At 43.7% G+C, this 21413-nt stretch overlaps 1 protein-coding gene across 2 annotated transcripts in view; it reads right to left on the bottom strand.

Annotated features, from left to right (window-relative positions):
- CCDC81 (coiled-coil domain containing 81) overlaps positions 1 to 21413 on the bottom strand; it is a 106203-nt gene that overhangs the window by 42602 nt on the left and 42188 nt on the right. The window contains exons 3-8 of one of the 2 annotated variants that reach the window (XM_077484921.1): positions 20482 to 20543; positions 16467 to 16623; positions 11225 to 11481; positions 8441 to 8526; positions 6162 to 6307; positions 5620 to 5740 (exon numbers count right to left, since the gene is read on the bottom strand). In XM_077484921.1, coding sequence (XP_077341047.1) covers positions 5620 to 5740; positions 6162 to 6307; positions 8441 to 8526; positions 11225 to 11481; positions 16467 to 16623; positions 20482 to 20543 — 829 coding nt within the window. The remainder of the gene's footprint in view (positions 1 to 5619; positions 5741 to 6161; positions 6308 to 8440; positions 8527 to 11224; positions 11482 to 16466; positions 16624 to 20481; positions 20544 to 21413) is intronic. The other variant, XM_077484923.1, reaches the window with a different exon arrangement.

Here is a 21413-nt window from a genome sequence, read left to right as displayed (position 1 = left end):
ACACTTCCTCGCAGAGGCTTTCAAAGAGGCAGTAGGTCATGCATTGACATTTTCTATGTCTTGGAATCAAGTTGGAAGAATGTAGTTATATCCCTGTATGACTTCATTTCTTTTATGTACCATTCTGGGGACCTGAATGTAATGTAATCTTCCTGTGATGTGTAATTAGGGTATGTACCCGTATTTATCGGCGTATAGCACGCACAGGCGTATAATACGCACATTCATTTTAAGAGGGAAAAAAATATATATTTTAAATAAGGAACTTTGAAGCAAAATAAGGATCAGTGCCCATCTGCAGTCTCACCATTGCCATCAATGCAGCAGCCTCGCCATTGCCACCAATGCAGCAGCCTCTCCACTGCCACCAATGCAGCTGCCTCTCCACTGCCACCAATGTAGCAGCCTCTCCATTGCCATCAATGCAACAGCTTTACCATTGCCATCAGTGCAGCCTGATTGATGCCCATCTGCAGCCTAGAGGGTACGGGGGGGGGGGGGGGTCGAGCAACAACAGATTGCATACAGTGAGAATCTCCTATGATAGACAGAACAGTGGTCCAATGGCAGCCCAGGAGATGGCGCCCTCTATTGCAGAGGGTGCCAAGTAAACAGGAGATTCTCACTATATGTAATCTGACGGCGCTCATCCCGCCCTCCTCCCTGTCCCCTCCGAGGCAGCTAAAATTGAAGAATTGGCATATGACACGCACATGCTATTTGCACCCGATTTTCATGGTGAAAAAGTGCGTGTTATACGCCAATAAATACAGTACTTATTTAGATATGGCAGTGACAGTTTGTTGTATTTTTGTTATGTGAGTGGCAAATAAATCATTTTGTATTTATAATTAAAAAATAATAATTCTCCTTTGAGTCTGTGTATGGCTGGCTGTTCAGAACTTTAGAGTAAAATCTGAACATTCGGCTGAGCTGTTTTGGAGGCTTATTTTGTCATGCAAAGCCTTCTTATAGTTCTTATAAACTGGAAAGTTGAGTTGCCTGTTTAAACTAGGGAAGCACTTATCTTTAAAAATAAAACTAGAACAGCTGGAATCTTGCTGCAACAGGCAATGCTAGGTTCATACTGTTTCCTTAAATTGTCGTTGCATTGCAGTTGGCTAACCCCAAAAAAATAAAAATTAAATAAAAATTAAATAAAAAAACAACCTTTAAATAAAAAACTGGACCCAAAACAAATGTATTCATGTATTCAGGTGAGTGATTTAAAAAAACAAGTGCAGCATCTGGTATGTGGTCCAGCATATCAAAATGTAGGCAACCTGAAGTGTGCAGGCTCACTCATCAACACTGATTGAAGTGCTAAGCCTCCTGGAAGTGGATGTAAATGCCAGGCCAGATATGGTCTTGTTGACATAAGCGTTTGATTGCTGATATGTAGGTGGATGCCTAATAACCTGATTAGAACAATTTGTTCAACTCTACATTTGCCTGCTGCCAATGTAGGTGGGTGTTACCAGTAGGGTTGCCACCTCATCCCTTTAAAAAGGAACACATATGAATTACACAGGTTCTGTGGCTAATTAAGGTGGTAATTAAACTCACTTGTTGCCTTATCTGAATTAATTTAGCCTCAGACCCTGGGCAATTCATATATGTTTGGGTTTAAGGGGATGAGGTTGGCAACCCTAGTTAAAAGTTTAGATAATACATAAAAGGCTCACTAGCTGCACAAGCCTATTATAAGGCCTAGGGGTAATCCACCCATGGTACCTGGACAGAAGGCCACCCGCTTCTGTGAATGGCACCTGTACCAAGTGAGTGGCCCTGTATGGTTACTATGCAGAAGGGCAGACGCTTCTGTGAATGGCACCTGTACCAAGTGAGTGGCCCTGCATGGTTACTATGCAGAAGGGCACCCGCTTCTGTGAATGGTACCTGTACCAAGTGAGTGGCCCTGTATGGTTACTATGCAGAAGGGCAGATTCTTCTGTGAATGGCACCTGTACCAAGTGAGTGGCCCTGTATGGTTACTATGCAGAAGGGCAGACTCTTCTGTGAATGGCACCTGTACCAAGTGAGTGGCCCTGTATGGTTACTATGCAGAAGGGCAGACTCTTCTGTGAATGGCACCTGTACCAAGTGAGTGGCCCTGTATGGTTACTATGCAGAAGGGCAGACTCTTCTGTGAATGGCACCTGTACCAAGTGAGTGGCCCTGTATGGTTACTATGCAGAAGGGCAGCCGCTTCTGTGAATGTCACCTGTATGGTTACTATGCCGAAGGGCAGCCGCTTCTGTGAATGGCACCTGTATGGTTACTATGCAGAAGGGCAGCCGCTTCTGTGAATAGCACCTGTATGGTTACTATGCAGAAGGGCAGACGGTTCTGTGAATGGCACCTGTACCAAGTGAGTGGCCCTGTATGGTTACCATGCAGAAGGGCAGCCACTTCTGTGAATGGCACCTGTATGGTTACTACGCAGAAGGGCAGCCGCTTCTATGAATGGCACCTGTATGGTTACTATGCAGAAGGGCACCCACTCACTCAGACTGCGACAATCACCGTAGTAGCAGAAAATACAGTACTATGAGGATTATCTGCTTTCATGGGGATTCCAGAAGGTATGGCATAAGCTAGAGCAATGTAACTATGCAAAAAAAGCTATACCTGGAATATAGCTTTGAGTAATTATACTCAGCATTCTTCAGAACATTAAAGCTAAAGGACATCTGCTTGTTCTGTGAGAACCCAGATACAAATGATGCATAATAAACAATATCTCAGAGGCTACAGTCTGTTGTGTGGCCTTGGAAGACCCAGTTTCCATTTCACCAAGTAAGAAATCCCTACCAGTTAGCCCCCCTTCCTCCTCCTCTGAGTACACTTTTCAACATCTCACTGACAACTGATACTTTTGAATAAAACTCAGATAATCCTCTGAATCATTTAAAACCATTAAGAGAACATTTTGTCAGCAGGAATTAATAGTTTATAAATCATTTAACAATACGGAATAGAGAGCTGTTCTTGGAAATATGAACTGCTCCTGTGGTCGTGATGTGGGATTATAACATAGGCTGGTAAAAATACATTCATTGCAGTTCATTGTAGCCTTCACAATTTAGACAATAAAACTGAGACTCTCTTTTTAATAAAGTGTTAGTAACAGTTTTTAAAGCCCAACCCAAAAATGGATTTATTTTTTATTTTGGAGGAGGGGTTATTTTGGAGGAGGGGGTGACATCATCGTGGCTCCAGCCAATCACAGCGCCAGAGCCGCAAAACCCGGAAGTAACCCCCGGGAGTGATGTCGTCGGCCGGTGCTGTGTACGGGCACCGCAGAGAGGGCTTCGATCTCAGGTTTACATAATGAGCTAGTATGCTCTGCATACTAGCTCATTATGCCTTTGTCTTGCAGGTGTTGGTTTTTTTTGTTTTTGTTTTTCCCAAAGTGGGTTTACAATCACTTTAAGGATAGCAATCACATGAAGCCATTTTTATCACATAGTTTTTTTGGATCCTTTTTAAATCATAATGATAACAGAAATCACCCAAATGGCCCTGATAAAAAGTTTACATACCCTGGAATGTTTGGCCTTGGTACAGACACAGAAGGTGGCACACACAGGTTAAAAGGGCATTTAAAGGTTAATTTCCCACATTTGTGGCTTTTTAAATCACAATTAGTGTCTGTGTATAAATAGTCAATGAGTTTATTAGCTCTCACATGGATGTACTAAGCAGGCTAGACACTGAGCCATGAGGAGGTAGAAAAGAACAGTCAAAAGACCTGCGTAACAAGGTAATGAAACTTAACAAAGATGGAAAAGGATATAAAAAAGATATCCAAAGCCTTGAATATGCCAGTCAGTACTGTTTAATCACTTATTAAGAAGTGGAAAATTTTGGGCTCTTTTGATACCAAGCCAAGGTCGGGTAGACCAAGAAAGATTTCAGCCACAACTGGAGGAAGAATCGCTCAGGATACAAAGAAAAACCCCACAGGTAACCTCAGGAGAAATTCAGGCTGCTCTCCAAAAAGACAGTGTGGTTGTTTTTAAGGAGCACAATTCAATGATACTTGAACAAAAAAGAGCTGCATGTTTGAGCTGCCAGAAGTTAGTTTTTGCTGTGCCAATGCCACAAAAAAACCAATGAGGCATGTCAAGGTGTTATTGGGCATATTATAACCAGGCTTTTTGTGGAATTTGTGCAGTAAAGGCTTCTTTCTGGCAACTTCACCATGCAGCTCTTTCTTGTTCAAGTATCATCGTATTGTCCTCCTTAAAAACCAACCACACCATCTTTTTCCAGAGCCGCCTGTATTTCTCCTGAGGTTACCTGTGGGGTTTTTCTTTGTATCCGAAACAATTCCTGTGGCAGTTGTGGCTGAAATCATTCTTGATCTACCTGACCTTCGCTTGGTATCAAGAGATCCCCAAATTTTCCACTTCTTATTAAGTGATTGGACAGTACTGACTGGCATATTTTATATACTGACTCCTTTTATATACTTTGTATCTGTAGCTTCCAAACTTGAGGCCTCCCTCTTATGGGGCAGCCAGCGTATGTTTAAGGGCAGCCTTTAAGCATTGTCCAACAATTTTTACAGCCAATTGTTTAGTTTTGCTTTATTCTAGATACAGAGTATAAAGCCTAGTACACACGGGCCAAATGTCGGGCGGCATCGGCTGGTTCAATAGAAAGCGGCCAACATTCCGCCCGTGTGTACTGCAGTTGGTCCAACAGAAGCGGGTGTCTGTCGAAGGGGCATGACCGAAAAAGGCAGATCAGCGCTCTCAGTCATTGGCTGACCGGAGTGTTCTGGTTTGGGGGGTTAGTCCCTGCTATCAGAGCACAATAGCACAGCAAGGGAGATTGTTATACTAACATTACATAGTTAGTACAGCGGCTCCTCCTGAACTGTCAGTTTTACTTAGTTCAGCCCTGTATGTACAAGGCTTTAGCGTTACATTTTCTTTAATGTTCTTGTTTCTGTGACCACAATGGGGAGGATTTCACTTACTTTCTGTCCCTGTGACAATTGTGCAAGAAATAAGGAGGACCGGTCATCACAAGAACAGGAAGGCACAGATAGCAAAAAAAGATTGTAATAAATTAAGTAGCCAATAGCTGCCCTTGCGTTGTATTTGGTCCATCGGACTAGCACACAGACGAACGGTTTTCCCGATTTTTAGTCCGCTGGACTTGAGTCCATTGGATAGATTTTAAACATGTTCTATTTCTAGGTCCATCAGATTTTCTTTATAAAAAGTGGTCGGACTAGCCCACACACGATCGGATTGTCCGACAGACTAATCCCGCCGGACCTAGTCTGCCAGAAAGTCTGGTCGTGTGTACGCGGTATGAGAGTTTCTATTTGTATGCAGTCAGGCAGGCCCTTGCACTACATGGTTTTGGTAAATCTGAAGATAAAAATCTGCAGAAAATGTAATAGCGTGTATGGGGTCTAGCCTTCCCAACGCTATACAAAATTGGCTGCAACAGTAAAGATTTCAGGATGCTTGCCCTTTATTTGATGTACAGAGCCAGCAATGACTGGGATATCATACACATATAAATAGATTACAAAAATAAATAAATAGAATGATCAGCCAAATCCTTGTGACGGCTGATTAGGTGGGTTGATCTCACCTTTCAGGAGCAGTTTTTGGTTTTGTTATTTTCTCCAGATCTTCGTTCAAGCTGATCCCAGTGACTTTGGCAGGCATAATACATTGTCTACTCAGCAGGCGCTTTGTTGGTGTGTTCTCTGCTGAAGGGAATGCAGTATAAGCTTATGAAATGCCTTGCTCATTAATCACAGACATAGATGCATAGCATAGGATATCAGTCATTTATATGGAATACACCGATCAGCCATAACACTCCGATGACCCATAAGAAGAAGGGGTGAGTTTGGTGATGAAGGGTTGGAGGGAAGGAGGAAGGACATGACCACTCCGCATTTGTGCCACCCAGGGGAACCCTTCTCGGGATTTCTATGTAGGACCCCAATATGTGGCCAGTTCACTTTTTTTGAAGAAGGGCTTGATATTCCACTGAGGTATTTTATTCAAACCTGCAGTACCATATTTTCCTGAACTGTTCACCATGGTTCTGATAAGAAAGTGTTAAATCCTCCATGTCTCTTATTTAACTTACTTTGGCTGAATATTCAATTTCTTATGCCTTACCTCTTCTGCTTGTGATTGGCTCTTCTCCTATTTGCACATTTTCTATTGGCTGATCTATCTTAAGTTCTTCCCCCTTCACAAGCTCCACATTCTCTTCAAGGATTGTCTCCATGGCAGGTGGTTTGTCTGTGACTTTTTCCTGAATTCTGAACCACATTAATGCAAGAAATAAATATGTGTGTTGTTATTAAAATGAGAAATACTACAAAATTTCAAGTGTAAGCAGTGGCAACTGGAGCTCCATTTTTTTATTTGGGGGGCGGCAAACAAATCACCTGCCACCCCCCAATCCCGTCGCTCAGTAAACCAAACATCACCCCCCCCTTCGTTCGCCCGTCCGACCACCAACCAGCCCCGCACCTACCCCATCTAGGTCGTGCCCAGCTTCGGCTTCCCCCAGCATCTTCTCCTCCTCATCGGCTTCTTTCGGCCAATCAGATTTTAAGACCTGCTTCATGATTGGCTGGGAGCAGAAGTAGGAAGACAATAGCAAATATTAATTCGCTATTGTTACACAACTGAAAGGGTGGGCTCATTTTGTCACACAAGTGAGCCCACCCTTTTTTGAAGCCAATTAGAGCCTCAGGCTCTAATCATGTGCTTAAAAAAAGAAAGAAAAACCCATTGAAATCCATGCATCCAGTCCCTACATGACGATTAGGGGCTGGGCGCATAGATTATGTCGCGTACACATGACCGGTTTTCCCATCGGAATAAACTCCGAAGCTGAAACTGTCATGCGTACACACGATCACAGGAAAGTCTGATCGTTAAGAACGCGGTGACGTACAGCACGTATGACGGGACTAGAAAAAGGAAGTTCAGTAGCCAATAGCTTCCGTCTCGCACTTGCTTCAGAGCATGTGTCGTTTTTGGTCCGTCGGAACAGCATACATACGAGCGGTTTTCCCAATAGGAATTGGTTCCGTCAGAAATATTTAAAACATGTTCTATTTCTAGGGCCGTCAGAATTTTCGTTAAAAAAAAAGTCAGATGAGGCATACATACGATCGGAATATACGATGAAGCTTCCATCTGACTTTTTCTGTCGGACATTCCATTCGTGTGTACGCGGCATAAGGGATAATAGAGAGGCCGCCACTGTGTGTAAGTGGTAATAAATTGTTGCTGAACATTACTTGCCAGACTCAGCGCTGCAGACCAAGAAAAAGTAATATTTTGGTGTATTTTAGAAATAAATAAATTAGGTAAATCCTTCTGTATCAATTACCCTTACCTTTATACATTTGCTCCATTCTTCCTTGTATTCATGCATTTAGCTGTAGCGACTGCATGACTTAAAGTTGTGTAGTTTGGTTTACAATTCTGCAAATTTCTTTTTTGCATTTGTTAAATTTGACCTTTGAATAATGTAATTTCATATTGCTGTCAACAGAACAGACAAACAGCAGGAGGTACACTTTACTTGAGTAGGCTTTATGGGACAACTTGCCACCCATGATTTGGTGGGTGAGTAGAAGAAATAAGGTTCCCACCACTGAGGAACTATGCTACCCAATGTCAACACCCTTCGCAGGGCTCTTAGCCCACGTACACACGGTCGGACATTCCGACAACCAAATCCGTCGGATTTTGTCCGACGGATCTTGTCCGAAACTGTTGCATACACACGGTCGGACAAAGTTGTCGGAAAATCCGATCTTTTAGAACGTGATGACGTAATTTCGTTACGATGGGACTACATTCAGGCTAGTAGCCAATAGCTTTGATGTAGGAATTTGATCTGAGCATGCGTGGCACTTTGTCCGATCGGAATTCTCTACACATGATCGGAGTATGTCCAATCGGAGCAGTTTGTCGGAAAATATTTCCAGCAAGTTGGAAAATTTGGTCCGACGGATATTCCGACGGAAACAGTCCGATGCATACCACACACAGTTGGAATATCCGACAAACCGCTCCGATCGGACACATTCCGATGGAATCTCTGACCGTGTGTACAAGGGCTAAGAAACGACAAAGATGCTGCAAGGGTGATCTGCCTTGCCATACATAACAGCGCAGGACCTTTACGTGGGGTCACCCTTTTCAGAGGGACTGATTTAACTAGTGGCTCCATTAATATTATAGGAGCTCTGTTTTTTTCAAACACAAGGGACACATGGGTGAAATATATATTTATATCCATGCAATTAGTCCTAAAAAAATAATTATTTGAAAGACAACGATATATTTATTAACATTTAAAACAAAAAAACAGCAGTTAAATAAGCAGCATTAAATATATTCTTCAAAATATTTTATTTTCCACAAAGTACCTAGGGAATAGAAGAGCGCTGCAAGACCGAGGACGCATTGGTTGGTCTTCCCCAGCAGACATCACAGAATCAGCTGTCCCAGGCCTCTGATGGGGAAACATAATACCATAAGCATTCTAATCAGAAACCATAGACTAAAATGTACACTGCTGCTGGTAAACGCTCGTTTAGTAGCAGTTGGGCGTTTTAGTCAGCTGCCCCAGAATTCTCCTCTATGTTATCTTATCAGTACATGTACACAGGGTCGTTTATAGTCGTTTCTAGGCAGTTGAGTTTAGAAGCATTTTTTTGGAACGCAAAAAAAAAATGCGTTCAGGACTGATGTTCAGAGGCATTTGAGGCGCCAAATGCCTGTAACAGCGTTTCGTTTCCAGGCAATTTTCATTTTTGGCTATTTGAAAAAAAATTATAATTTAAAAACGCTTCTAAAACACAAACGCGGTAAATGCATCAAAACCACAAAACACGGCATGTAAACGGTTACTATCTGTCAAGTTAAATCGTTCAGGAGAGGTTGTAAAAACATCCCGTGTACATGAAGCCTTATGCCCCGTACACACGGTCGGATTTTCCAACGGAAAATGTTCGCTGGGAGCTTGCTGTTGGAAATTCCGACCATGTGTAGGCTCCATCGGACATTTTCCAATCTGAATTTCCGACACACTGGATCTCAAATTTTCCAACAACAAAATCCGTTATCGGAAATTCCGATTGTGTGTACACGATTCCGGCGCACAAAATTCCACGCATGCTCGGAATTAAGAGTCGCACTGGTTATTGTACTTTATTTTCTCGGCTCGTCGTACAGTGAATGGAAATCTTACCAAATATTAAAGCTGAACTCCAGCCTTACCTTCAGGCTTGCATAGTTGTACAGGTTTCTCTCCTGTACTGGAATTGTGTACTCTGATTATACGGCACACTGTGAGCTTTTCAAAACTTGCATTAGAGCCAGATAGAACATTTACTATCTGGGGAACATCCAGCATCACCTAGTTTTTTCCTCCTCAGCCTCACTGTCCCTGGTCAGCCCCTTTCATTCTTTGGATTTCAATTCTTTCAATCATGGCTCAACATTACCTAGGAAGTCTGCCTAGGAATGCTCACCTCCAGATGGACATCTACCGTTAAGGCATGTTGATGTATGCATATCTCCTCCCAAGAGCCAGCCCACTGCTTGCATCAGGCAAGCTGTGTACCACACCCTGCCATCCCCTCCTACCAGCCATTATCTGCCTGCACTACATAGAGAAACACAGTGATGGTGCCTCTGGGTCTAACAAAAGGGTATACAGGGATGTTCTATTCCTATGGACCGAGACATGCAGTTCCAGTTGCCGGGCAAGAATTATTGTCTACATTTGGCCCTGCTGCTAGCAAGCAACGGGGTTTAGGGCTGATGGTCGGCTCTCTTGTAAAAGCAATCTTAGCAGCTAACTTGCCTCTGGATCGCTTTTACAAGTAGCAGGAGGGGGCATCCAACCCTCTTACTGCCTTCCGTGGGCTGTCTTGTCCCACCGGGACAACTGATGAACCAGAACCGCTCTGTCCGCCTCTATGAAATATAGGAAACAGGAAGCGATGAGCATACATGACTTCCAGTTTCCCCAGCATCATTTTTTTTAAAAGGGAAAGCATTGGATCACACCAATTTTGGTGTGACCCAATGCTTTTAAGGGCAGAAGAGGGATCTGGGGTCTTATTGACCCCAGATCTCTCCACCAAGAGTACCTGCTGGTGTTTATATTCCTTGTGACAACAATAAAAAAAAAAAAAAATAATGTAAGTGACAGTGTAAAAATGTAAATAAATAATTTAAAAATATTTTTTAACACAACCCTGCCCCCACCCCCCCTGCTTGCACGCAAAGGCGAACACATGCATTGGTCCTGCACGAATGCAAACAGCAATCGTCTCACACAAGTGAGGTATAACCACGCATGTCAGATCCCGATGTCAGATCATATTTTCCATCCTGGGAAAAAATTATTTTATTTATCAGGACAAGTAGATTGGGACCCTGATTTGGGTTCACACTTGTGCGATGCAGAAAATAGTTTGACTCCATTGCAGGTTCCCGCATCACACCTGAATCCCTGGCGGGCCACACTGCCCTCTCCGAATCGCTGGGGGTGTCATTATCAGTTTGGAGTGCTGACTGTAAAATGGTACAGGAATCGGAACACAAAGGTGTGAACAATCATGCGATCCGATTCCAGTGCGGACTAAAAAAAGGGTCCTGCAGCATTTTGGTAAGAATGCAATGCAAATTCAGCCATACAAACTGTATTCTGCAGACATTCCATGTGATCTGAACAGCAATGCGTTGCGAATCACATGCGATGTCTGGCTTTGCACAAGTCAAATTGTTTTTTAGAAGCTTTCGCTCCCCTGAAGATTTTATTTAAAAATTACATTAGCATGTTGATCAAAGAACAAGGAAAGCAAAATACCAATCGGATTAAACCTCATCATGTGTTAAAAGTATTTTTTTCTTTTACTGTTGGATATAGTGTGGAAAAGTTGGACCCCTTTAAAAACTGTATTGCTGTCTGTGTCTCAAGCTAAATTACAAGCAAGCTACACAACCAAATTGTATTATCAATTCAAACACAGAAAAAGTGTTCATGAATTTTTATTGTGATCAACGAGTATTACTGTAATGTTTTTTGGGGAACTCCATTAAATAACAACAATGCCTAACAATCTTGATACCCCTTAAATGTATTGCAGAACTTCAATTGAGACCCTAGGAACCAGACGACTGTAACAAGATAGACTTACATTACACAGAGATTTCACCAGAGACCCAGTTCCATCCATGCTATTTACAAAGTCTTTGTAAAATTTCATCTTGACTTTCTGGTTGCGTATGATTAGGGAACCAATGCCCTTAAAGCCAAACTCAACATTTTGTTTGGTAGCGACAGAGCGAGAGAAAACACCGAGCGTTTCCCTCACACAGCTCTCTATAATGTCTCTGTTGTAGGAGCAGGAGAAAGACAAGGCGATGAAGTTCAGAGGAACAACCGGGATTTCACCTGAGAATACAAGAGTACGAGTTACAGACAAATACTGTGTACATTCACTATTTAGTGATCAATGCTTGTTGGTGTAACTTTCCCTTACAAATCACTTTAAGACAGGGGTCTCAAACTGGCGGCCCTCCAGCTGTTGCGAAACTACAAGTCCCACCATGCCTCTGCCATGCTTGTAACTGCCAGCCCTGCAATGCCTCATGGAACTTGTAGTTTTGCAAAACCTGGAGGGCCACCAGCTTGAGATCTGTGCTTTAGAATATAGGCTTGTGCACGGGGTGTGCCGGGTGTGCCTTGGCAAACTCTAATCACTCCATGCTGTCTCTCAAGGTCTGCTGTGAAATGCTACATCCAAGGAGTGTGTAGCCCATGCTGCCTGTGAAACAGTTTCACATTCAGTAGATAGTGAGGCTTGCCAGAGCCGCTCAGTGTGTAAAACTGTCAGGGAATGTAACTACTTGCAGAGAGAAAGACCAGCTGTCAAAACTCAGCGGTGATGTTAGGGGGTGGGCGGGACCAAAAAGCTATCAAACACCAGCAAATAGGATGGGGTCTGGGTGGGCCCACTACATTTACGTGGATCCACCCCCTTTCTTAAGCAGCCCAATCATTGGCTGGTGTTGATAGTTGCTCGGACAGCTGATCTTTTTCTCTGCAAGCAGTTACATTACCTGACAGTTTCACACACTGAGCGGCTCTGGCAAGCCTCACCATCTGCTGCATGGGAAACTCCCCCTTTCCCCTGTTAGTGCCCATCAGTGCTGCCAATCAGTGCCACCTATAAGTGCCAATCAGTGCTGCCTATCAGTACCTATCAGTGCCAATTAGTGTCCATAAGTGCTGCCAATCAGAGCCCATCAGTGCTGCCTATCAGTGCCACTCAGTGTCCATAAGTGCTGCCAATCAGTGCCCTTAAGTGCTGCCAATCAAAGTCCATCAGTGCTGCCAATCAGAGCCCATCAGTGCTGACAATCAGAGCCCATCAGTGCTGACAATCAGAGCCCATTCGTGCTGCCAATCAGTGCCCATTAGTGCTGCCAATCAGTGCCCATTAGTGCTGCCTATCAGTGCACTGAGTGCAGGGATGGGGAGATTAAATCAGCAGCCAGGCCCATTGTCCATGGTGGGGGGCGGCCTGGTGGGGCAGGACTGAAATCTGTCGATGTTTATTAATGCCACATGTCAATCTTTAGTATAATAGGTAATCACCACACTACTATTTACAATAAACTACTGGAGGTAAAATAAAAGGTGTCAGTAAAAGGCCTGCAGCTAAGCATCATTTATTACATGTTGCCACACCACAAAAAAAAGAAAGTGCAGCACTAACTTACTAATCAATAACTTAACAATATTGGTGAACCCTCTAATGTATGGGAATCTCAATATACTTCAATATTACCACAATACTGGTCTCTGTGATATGCAACTTCAACATAATACACATCGAGCTGAAAACAAGACATGACAAATTAAATTTATCGGGGATGGTGGAAACCCCTCTACAGATAATTGCAATACAAATTAACTTCAAGTACAACAACTTTTTAGTTGGGAGGTTCACACCATTATAGCACTTTGGAATTTTTATTTTTTAGATTGTTACACGTAATTATATATGTTTTAGTTACTATTATAATGTGAATTATTGCACTTGAAGTAAGTTTTCCACCACCCCTGCTAAGTCCTTGTCTTTATGGACCTTGCTTTGTGCACTGGTGCGCAGTCATGTTGGAACAGGAAGGGGCCATCACCAAACTGTTCCCATAAAGTTAGGAGCATGAAAGAGAGAGGAGCTGGTAATTAGCAGACAGCTGAGTGGCAAGCTTTGAGAAGGAAGGGCTGAGCCCAGCCCTGACAGTACCCTCTCCTCAATGACCCCTCCCCCTCGGAGGACCACCAGGCTTGAGGGGAAAACATCTATGGAAATCACGGAGGAGGACAGGGGCATGTATGGGATGAGACCCAAGAGTGTTCCTCCAGACCATACCCTTTCGAATGCACCAGGTACTGTATGCGCTCACGGAACCTACGGGAGTGAACAATAGACTGTACTTCATACTCCTCATGGTTATCAACCTGTACAGGGGGAGGACGAGGCACCGAAGTGGTAAAGAGGTTGAAGACCAAATGTTTTAATAAGGAGACATGAAATACATTTGAAATATGCATATTAGAAGGAAGGTCTAATGCGTAAGCCACTGGGTTAATCCTGCGAAGAATACGGAAAGGCCCAATAAACGGAGGTGCGAAATTCAGAGAAGGAACACAATGTCAGAGGTTGCGAGATGACAGCCAGACCCTGTCCCCAACCTGGTAGGGAGGTCATCATGGAGTCTGTACTTATCATTAGCATGTCGCAAAGCCTCTTGGACTTGTGCCAGGGTGGAGCGAAGACCACAGAGATGCTTCTCTAACGCAGGAATGCTCTGCAGAACAAATGAGTCAGGCAACATGGAAGGTTGGAAACCATAGTTCGCCATAAACCGTGACAATCGGAAAGCAGAATTCAAGGCACTATTGTGAGCAAACTCTGCCCACAGTAAGAGGTCTGACCAGTTGTTATGATGGTCAGGAATATAGCAATGTAGGAATTGCTCCAAGGACTGATTGCCTCATTCTGCGGCCCCATTAGACTGCAGGTGATACGCAGAGGAGAAAGCAAGATGAATTCCCAACTGTGCACAAAAGGCTCACCAGAACCGGGACACAAACTGACTACCCCTGTCCCCTAAGTGAAAGATCTCCCAAGCAAAAATGGAAACCAGTTCCTTAGAAGTGGGCAACTTCTTAAGTGGAATACAATGGGATATTTTCGAGAACCGGTCAGCCACCATAAGGATAACTGTGTTGCCCTTGGAGATTCCACAATAAAATCCATAGACAGGTGGGTCCAGGGCTTCTCTCCATTGGGTATGGGTGCGTACAGACGATCAGACATTCCAACACATTGCAATGTAAGTAACATGATGTAAAAAAATATAAACAAAATTGCTAGGTTGACAATGGACTGATTAATTGCTGATATAGGCATGTATCGGCATCCTAGTATGCCCGATGCGTTTCGTGTATGAACATTCATCGGGGCGGAAGCTCACAAGTATCAATAAAGAGTATATTTGTAATTAGTCTAGTGTGACACTGAACATAACAGGAGAAGGCAAATTTGCCAGTCCTGAGTACTTACATACAGGAAGTTGATGGTGGGGTTATGTTGAATGAAAAACCAGGACCAAAAATTAGGTGTTCGCCCCGGGAGCTGAGGTAAAATCGAACCGTGTGCAAAAGGGGCACACACAGATAGCCCCCCAGAACACAAGCCGCCAAACCTGGTAGTGAACAAGAGTGATGGGGAGTGGTAACTACCAAAGAATCAAAAAATAATTAAATAAATGAATGTAATACATGGTGAGTGTCATGGTATGAGCCCAGCCACAAAAAAAGGCACAATCTCTCCCTCCTCCTAAGGGTTCTCTCATCCTTAGCGACGCGTGAAACCCAAGTGCATGGGTTCATCTTCACATACTCGGTATGAGTCATGGGAGGTCAGGGAGGCAAGGGTAGGACTGCAAAGTTCGGAGACAAATGTACAGGAGGCTTACGCAAGCGCTCCTTAAAAGGGAGTCTTGAGTCAATGAGGATGGTAAACGTGATCAAGCTCTCCAGCTCAGTGGGTATATCTCAGGCTGCTATCTCACCCTTGATAGTATCCAAGAGACCATGAGAAAAAGGAGCCATGAAGGCCTCATTGTTTCAAGCAACCTCTGCTGTCAGAGTACAGAATTCAATGGCGTAATAGGCAACAGTTCTCGTACACTGATAGACATGAGGCACTTGGCAGCAGAAGCGGAGCATGCAGAAACGTCAAATACCCTTTTAAAATAAGCCAAAACTCAGGGTAAGTCAAGACATCAGGTTTTTGCGTCTCCCATAGACGGTTTGCCCAGGCCAATTCTCTCTCAGAAAGCAAAGATATCACAAAACTTACTTTGCTTCTGTCCGTGGGAAACACCTGGGGCAGCATCTCAATGTATATCTCAACCTGGTTCAGAAACCCTCTACATTGGACTGGATGACCCCCTAAATCACTGGGGAAGCAGAGAAGAACCAGACATACCTCTTATAGAGGTAATACTCGAGGCAGTTGCCTGCATAGAGACTGGCGCAGCAGCAGGATGGCCTGCAACATAGGTTGTAATAGAGCAGCCACAGTGGGAGATTCCAGGTGAGCCGTGAGACTCATGAGCATTTGTAAGGCCATGGCAAATTGACCAATGCGGTTATCCTGCTCATTCAATGTGGAAAAAATAATACCAAGAAGTGGATTCACTGCATCTTCTGAATTCATGGCCTCCGCCTACTGCCAGAAACCATGAATCAGACAGACAGAAGTACAATTAAATCACACTTGTTTAATAATAATAAAAAAAGGTAAACAGAGTAAACGTAGTCAAAACATAGCCAGAGTTCAGGAACTAGAACGGATAGTCAGACAAGTCAAAACATCAAGGAGCCAGAAATGAGCGTAGTAGAACAGCAAGCAGGATCTGGAGCCAGAAGGAATGTCAGCCAAGCAAGTCTTTAACAGAAACAAAGGAGAGCGTCATTAGAGATGTGACCAAGGTGAAGGCATCGATCATCTGGACTGAACGGCTTAAGTAGGCAGGACTGACGATCAGGATATCATCAACAGGTGAGGCACTGTGGAGAGATAGGAGCTGGCAATTAGCCGACAGCTGAGCGGCCAGCTTTGAGAAGGAAGGGCTGAGCCCAGCCCTGACAACATCGTTCTCACCTAGACGAGATTGGTGGCAGGGCGCATGGCTGAATTAAAAACACATTTTTAAATGTGAACAATCAAAAAAATCTATATATACATATATATATATATATATTGGCATGCTAAGTTTGTGCGGGGAGGGGAGGCTGGCAGGGAAGAAAAGAAAGTGAGGCCGACTATTGTACATATTTTCATTGAAGTCCCTTACCAGTTGTGAATACTTTATTGTACTTCAATCCATGAATCTGTGAAAATTTCTCAGACAGAAGAAAAACTGGACGTTGAACCAGGATGAACTTGTTGTTGCCAACATCTAATTTGTGTCTTGATAGAGTAAAAGTTCCCAGTCCGGGGATCTGCACCCCCTAAAATATAAACCAGAAAACAAGACAAAAAAATGAACATTATTTTTTCAGGAACCTCTCAGTTTTTAAGCAGTCCCAAGCTGGATGCTCAATAGCGGTTGAGCCTTTCCCATAACAGTACTTCAAAGCGGAACTTCCCCCGAAAGGGAAAAAATCTGCCTTTCCACCTCCTCTACCGCTTTTGGACACACTTTTTGGGGGGTTGGAGTGGGTACCTGATTTTGACAGGTACCCTTTCTTCTTTGCCCGTAGCCTTCTGGAACTTGACCCCGGAAGGCTGAGGGACTATACACAAATGCGGAGTGGAAAGCCGGCTGTGAAGACACAAGGAGTCACAGCCAGCTTCCCTTATTAAAAATGCTGGTGCTGAGGACTTGAAGACCGGAGAAGAACCGGCCTGGATAAGGACAGCATTGGATCACTGGAGTCAGCAGCTACAGTATTTTTTATTGGGGGCCAGAAGAGCCTCTTTAAAGGAAATCTCGGGAACCATGTAGGCTACCATTTCAGACCTCCCTCTGAAAAAACATGTTGTCTGGCTGTACTTGGAAAAAGAATGCAGTTTATTACCCTAAAAAAGTATGCAGCCAGTGAATTCATGAATTATTATTCTTATTAATGCAACTGGATCTGACAAAGACATCTTTAATTATTTGGCACTGCAGATTTCACTACAGCCTGAAGAAGACAGTGTGCATCTGCAGCCTTAAAATGGATTTTCAGCCCTGCTCTCTATCGGGTACATCCCCTCCAGTGCTGCCATCATAGCGCATGCATAGACATGCCGAAAGGCTCTGCCTGACCTTTGACTCCTGGCAGAGTTCCTCAGCAGATATTCTCACACATGATGGCAAAGTCTCCTGACTCCCCCAATAAGCATCTTTGCACATGCGTGGAAAACCCCTTGCATGCGCAGATGGTTGGGGAAACCCATGCATGTGCAGATGTGCCACAGGGCTTCCTTGGGACTCAAAGCTCTGCAGCACATCTGCGCATGCACAGGGGATTGGAATGCAGTTCTTGCTCAGGTATAAGACCCCTTTCAAACTGCAGCGCCGTGCCGTTTTTGGCACTTTAGTGGTGTTTTAGCGGCGCTTCTTGGGCGCTAGCAGGCAGTTTTTTTAAGGCCCCTTGACAACAGTACCTTAAATTTTTTTTAAAAAGGTCAGTTTTGCTGCGCTTTGAAAGCGCGTTTAAGGCACTTTGGAAACGCTGCCCATTCATTTCAATGGGCAGGGGTATTTTGGGAGCGCTATTCATAGCACTCTCATCCAGCCCCAAATATGCTTCTTGTGGGACTTTTTCTAACGCCCGGCAAGCGCACTGCCCTAGTGTGAAAGCACACATTGCAGAGAATGGGAGGCAGTTTTCAGGTGCTTTACAGGCACTATTTATAGCATTAAAACACTTGAAAACTGCCTCAGTGTGAAAGGGGTCTAAGTGAAGAAGTGCTGCTTCACAGCACAAAAAACATCACCAGTAAAAAACTGTAAAAGAGGGAGGGTGGAGGAGGCAGGGCAACTTATACTTTTGGACAGGGATCTCCAAACATTCTAAACAAAGGGCCAGTTCACTGTCCTCCAGACTTTACAGGGGCCGGACTGTGGCCACTGGGAGTAGAAATTATCCTAGTGTCAGTGGGAGTAAACAATGCCTCTTTGGCATTAAAGTGAGAAATAGTGCCCCATCATTGGCAGAAATATCGCCCCATAATTGGTGTCAGTGGGTGGAATAGGCCGCCATCATTGCTATCTGTGGGAGAAATGGTGCCCCATCGTTGGCATCAGTGGAAGGGTGCTGCATCATTTGTGTCAGTGGTAGGAATATTTCCCCCTGATTGGTGTCAGTGGGAGGAACAGTGCCCTATTGTTGGTGTCAGTGGGAACAATAGTGCCCCATTGTTGGTGTCAGTAGGAGGAATAGTGCCCCATTGTTGGTTTTAGTGGGAACAATTGTGCCCTATTGTTGATGTCAGTTTGAGGAATAGTGCCCCATCGTTGGTGTCAATCGGAGAAATAGTGCTCCACTGTTGATGTCACTAGCAGGAACACTGCCCTATTATTGGTGTCAGTGGGAAGAACAGTGTCTTGTATCAGTGGAATGAAAAGTGAACCAAGGACCGGTTAAAGGCAAGCAAAGGGCTGCACCTGGTCCTTAGGCCGCGTACACACGGGCGGACTGTTCGCCCAACTTTGTCCGCTGAACAGTGTTTGGGCGGACAGTCCGCTCGTGTGTGGGCTTTCAGCGGACAGTTTCAGCGGACAGTTTGACGAACAAGGTTTTTCGGAAATTCCGTAAAACTGTCCGCTGAAACCTTGTTTCAGCGAACAGTCCGCTCGTGTGTAGGCTTGTTCGTCAAACAAAGTTGCGCGCATGCTCAGAAAGGATTTTCACGCCGAAAGTTATAATGCAGTGTATAGGACGTCGTATTTTTCGTCCCGTCGTACGTGCCGTTCACGTCATCGCGCACGGTTTCAGCAAACTGTTCGTTCGTCGTGTGTGGCCATGTCCGTCCATGCTAATTTTGAGCGGACTGTTTGCCGAAACTGTTTGACGGACAAAGTTGGGCGAACAGTCCGCCCGTGTGTACGCGGCCTCAGGCTGCAGTTTGGAGATCCCTGCTTTAGGATAAAGGTCTGCTTGAAGGCTGGTTTTGTCAGTGAAGCCTCCAGTCTGCATGTAATCACTGCCATAACTGACATAGTGATCACTTAATCAGGAACCACTGTGATTGGTTACTGATCATCAGTGGGGATGGAAACTGTCAGTAGTAGCTGTAATTGAGAGTCAGCAGCCATGCAAAGTGTCAGCTGCTGGCTCTAAAAGGAGTTAAGGTTTCTCCAGCAAAGGGCTGTGAAACAATCACCAGTCTGTCAAAATAGTTATGAAAACAAAGAACAATTTTGGGAATTTAAATGAAGCAGTGAGCTGGTAAAGTCCGGTGCTGCCACCCTCCCATCACACAGTGACATTTGTAAGTATTTCAGAGAGTGGGGCTTTCATAGTTAATTTTATTTTTATTATTTTTTCATATTTATTCCCCCTTTTTTTTTCCTTGATAGCGTCAGACTATATAGAAATTGTTTCTATCAAATGACATTACTCATCCAATCCACGTGCATGCTCCCGAAGAGTGAATTAATCCACAAAATGCATAGAGCTACTATATGACGTGTTTCTATTCATCATGTGTTTTAATTGATATTCTTTAGTATGTGTATTATGTGATATTAAGGCCCCTTTTGCACTGGGCGCTTTGCAGGCGCTACAGCACTAACAATAGCGCCTGCAAAGCGCCTTGAAACAGCCGCTGCTGTGTCTCCAGTGTGAAAGCTCCGAGGGCTCTCACACTGGAGTGGTGCACTTGCAGGACGTTAAAAAAACTCCTGCAAGCAGCATCTCTTCACCGTTCCTGCCCATTGAAATCAATGGGGCAGTGCGTCTATATCACCGGAAAAGGATCACATTTATTGTATAAGTCAATATTATAGTACATAATGGTAATATAATGGGTAACGGCCCGCTAGCGCCCGAAAAGCGCAGCTAAAACGATGGTAAATCGGCGCTAAAAATAGCACCTTTTACAGCCGACGCTGCTCCCGCCCCAGTGTGAAAGGGGCCTAACTGTCTGCAATCATGTGGCAAGTTGCTTTTATTGTATGTACATGTATATATATGAATTGTATTGGATATTGTATATTTATTCATGATTATCATTATGTACTATAATATTGACTTATACAATAAATGTGATCCTTTTACACCTACGTTCTTCATTGAAAGTCCCACTTCCTTACCCCCCCTACTGTCAAAATAATTATACTACAGCAATTATACATATTGGTGTATTTAAATTACCTTTTGCTGAGACATCTGATGTTCAATGAACTCGGAAACACAAGCCCATATAGTGGACACATCTAAAATATTGACACAGACATCATTAGAAACATAGGAAAATAAGTATTTCTGGCTCTTGTTATATTCCATACATATTTTAATTAAACAGAAGTGCACTATGCAGAGGGCTACTGCTTTTTTTACTGCTGATTCAGCTATGTTACACATGAAAGAAGATGAACGGAAATGTACTCATCATTTACAAACCTGGTTCACTTCACAGGTGCTTCCGAGAAGAATACTAGCATGCCCAACAATGGCAGCTAATGGACTTAATTATAAAGTGTTACATTTCTCCCTACTGAATCTTTTACATATACACGGTCTCTTGATTACCAGGTAAAATAATATGGGGATTCTCAGAACAATGCTCGTGTTTCTCACAGTGAAACAGCTTGTGAAGTGTAGTGCTATGTGCAGAAGAAAAGAACCATCAATTAGGACCTATTTACACTGGGGCATTGGTAACGCATTGTACAGTAGCGTGTAAATGTACAACGCGCTGCAAGACACCCTATTGCCCGTGCTTGCCAGACTCAGCCCACATGAGCTCCTGAGCCAATGTCCATGCAGGCCATGTCATCCTACGGATGGAATGCTAATGAGCCAGACACTTTGTAATATTTGAAAATATAACTTACTTAGCAAACAACTGTATTGCAAAAGGGATTCATCAGTTTATATGTCAGCTGCAGGACAGTCAACACATCCACAAGAAAGCAAGCAAACACTTTAAAGCAAGTGTTAGATTTTTTTTTTTCCATTATAGTTGTTTTAACCCAGTGGTTCTTAAAGGGGTTGTAAACCCTTACAAACCACTTTGACCTACAGGTAAGCCTAGATTAAGGCTTACCTGTAGGTCCAAGAAATATCAACAAAACCTATACGGT

The sequence above is a fragment of the Lithobates pipiens genome, unplaced genomic scaffold (assembly GCF_037356315.1).
Source record: "Lithobates pipiens isolate NorthernLeopardFrog02 unplaced genomic scaffold, aLitPip1_a1.2 Scaffold_169, whole genome shotgun sequence".
Classification (NCBI taxonomy): domain Eukaryota; kingdom Metazoa; phylum Chordata; class Amphibia; order Anura; family Ranidae; genus Lithobates; species Lithobates pipiens.
The sequence above is the reverse complement of the archived record's forward strand: the minus strand, read 5'-3'. Positions and strand labels throughout refer to the sequence as shown.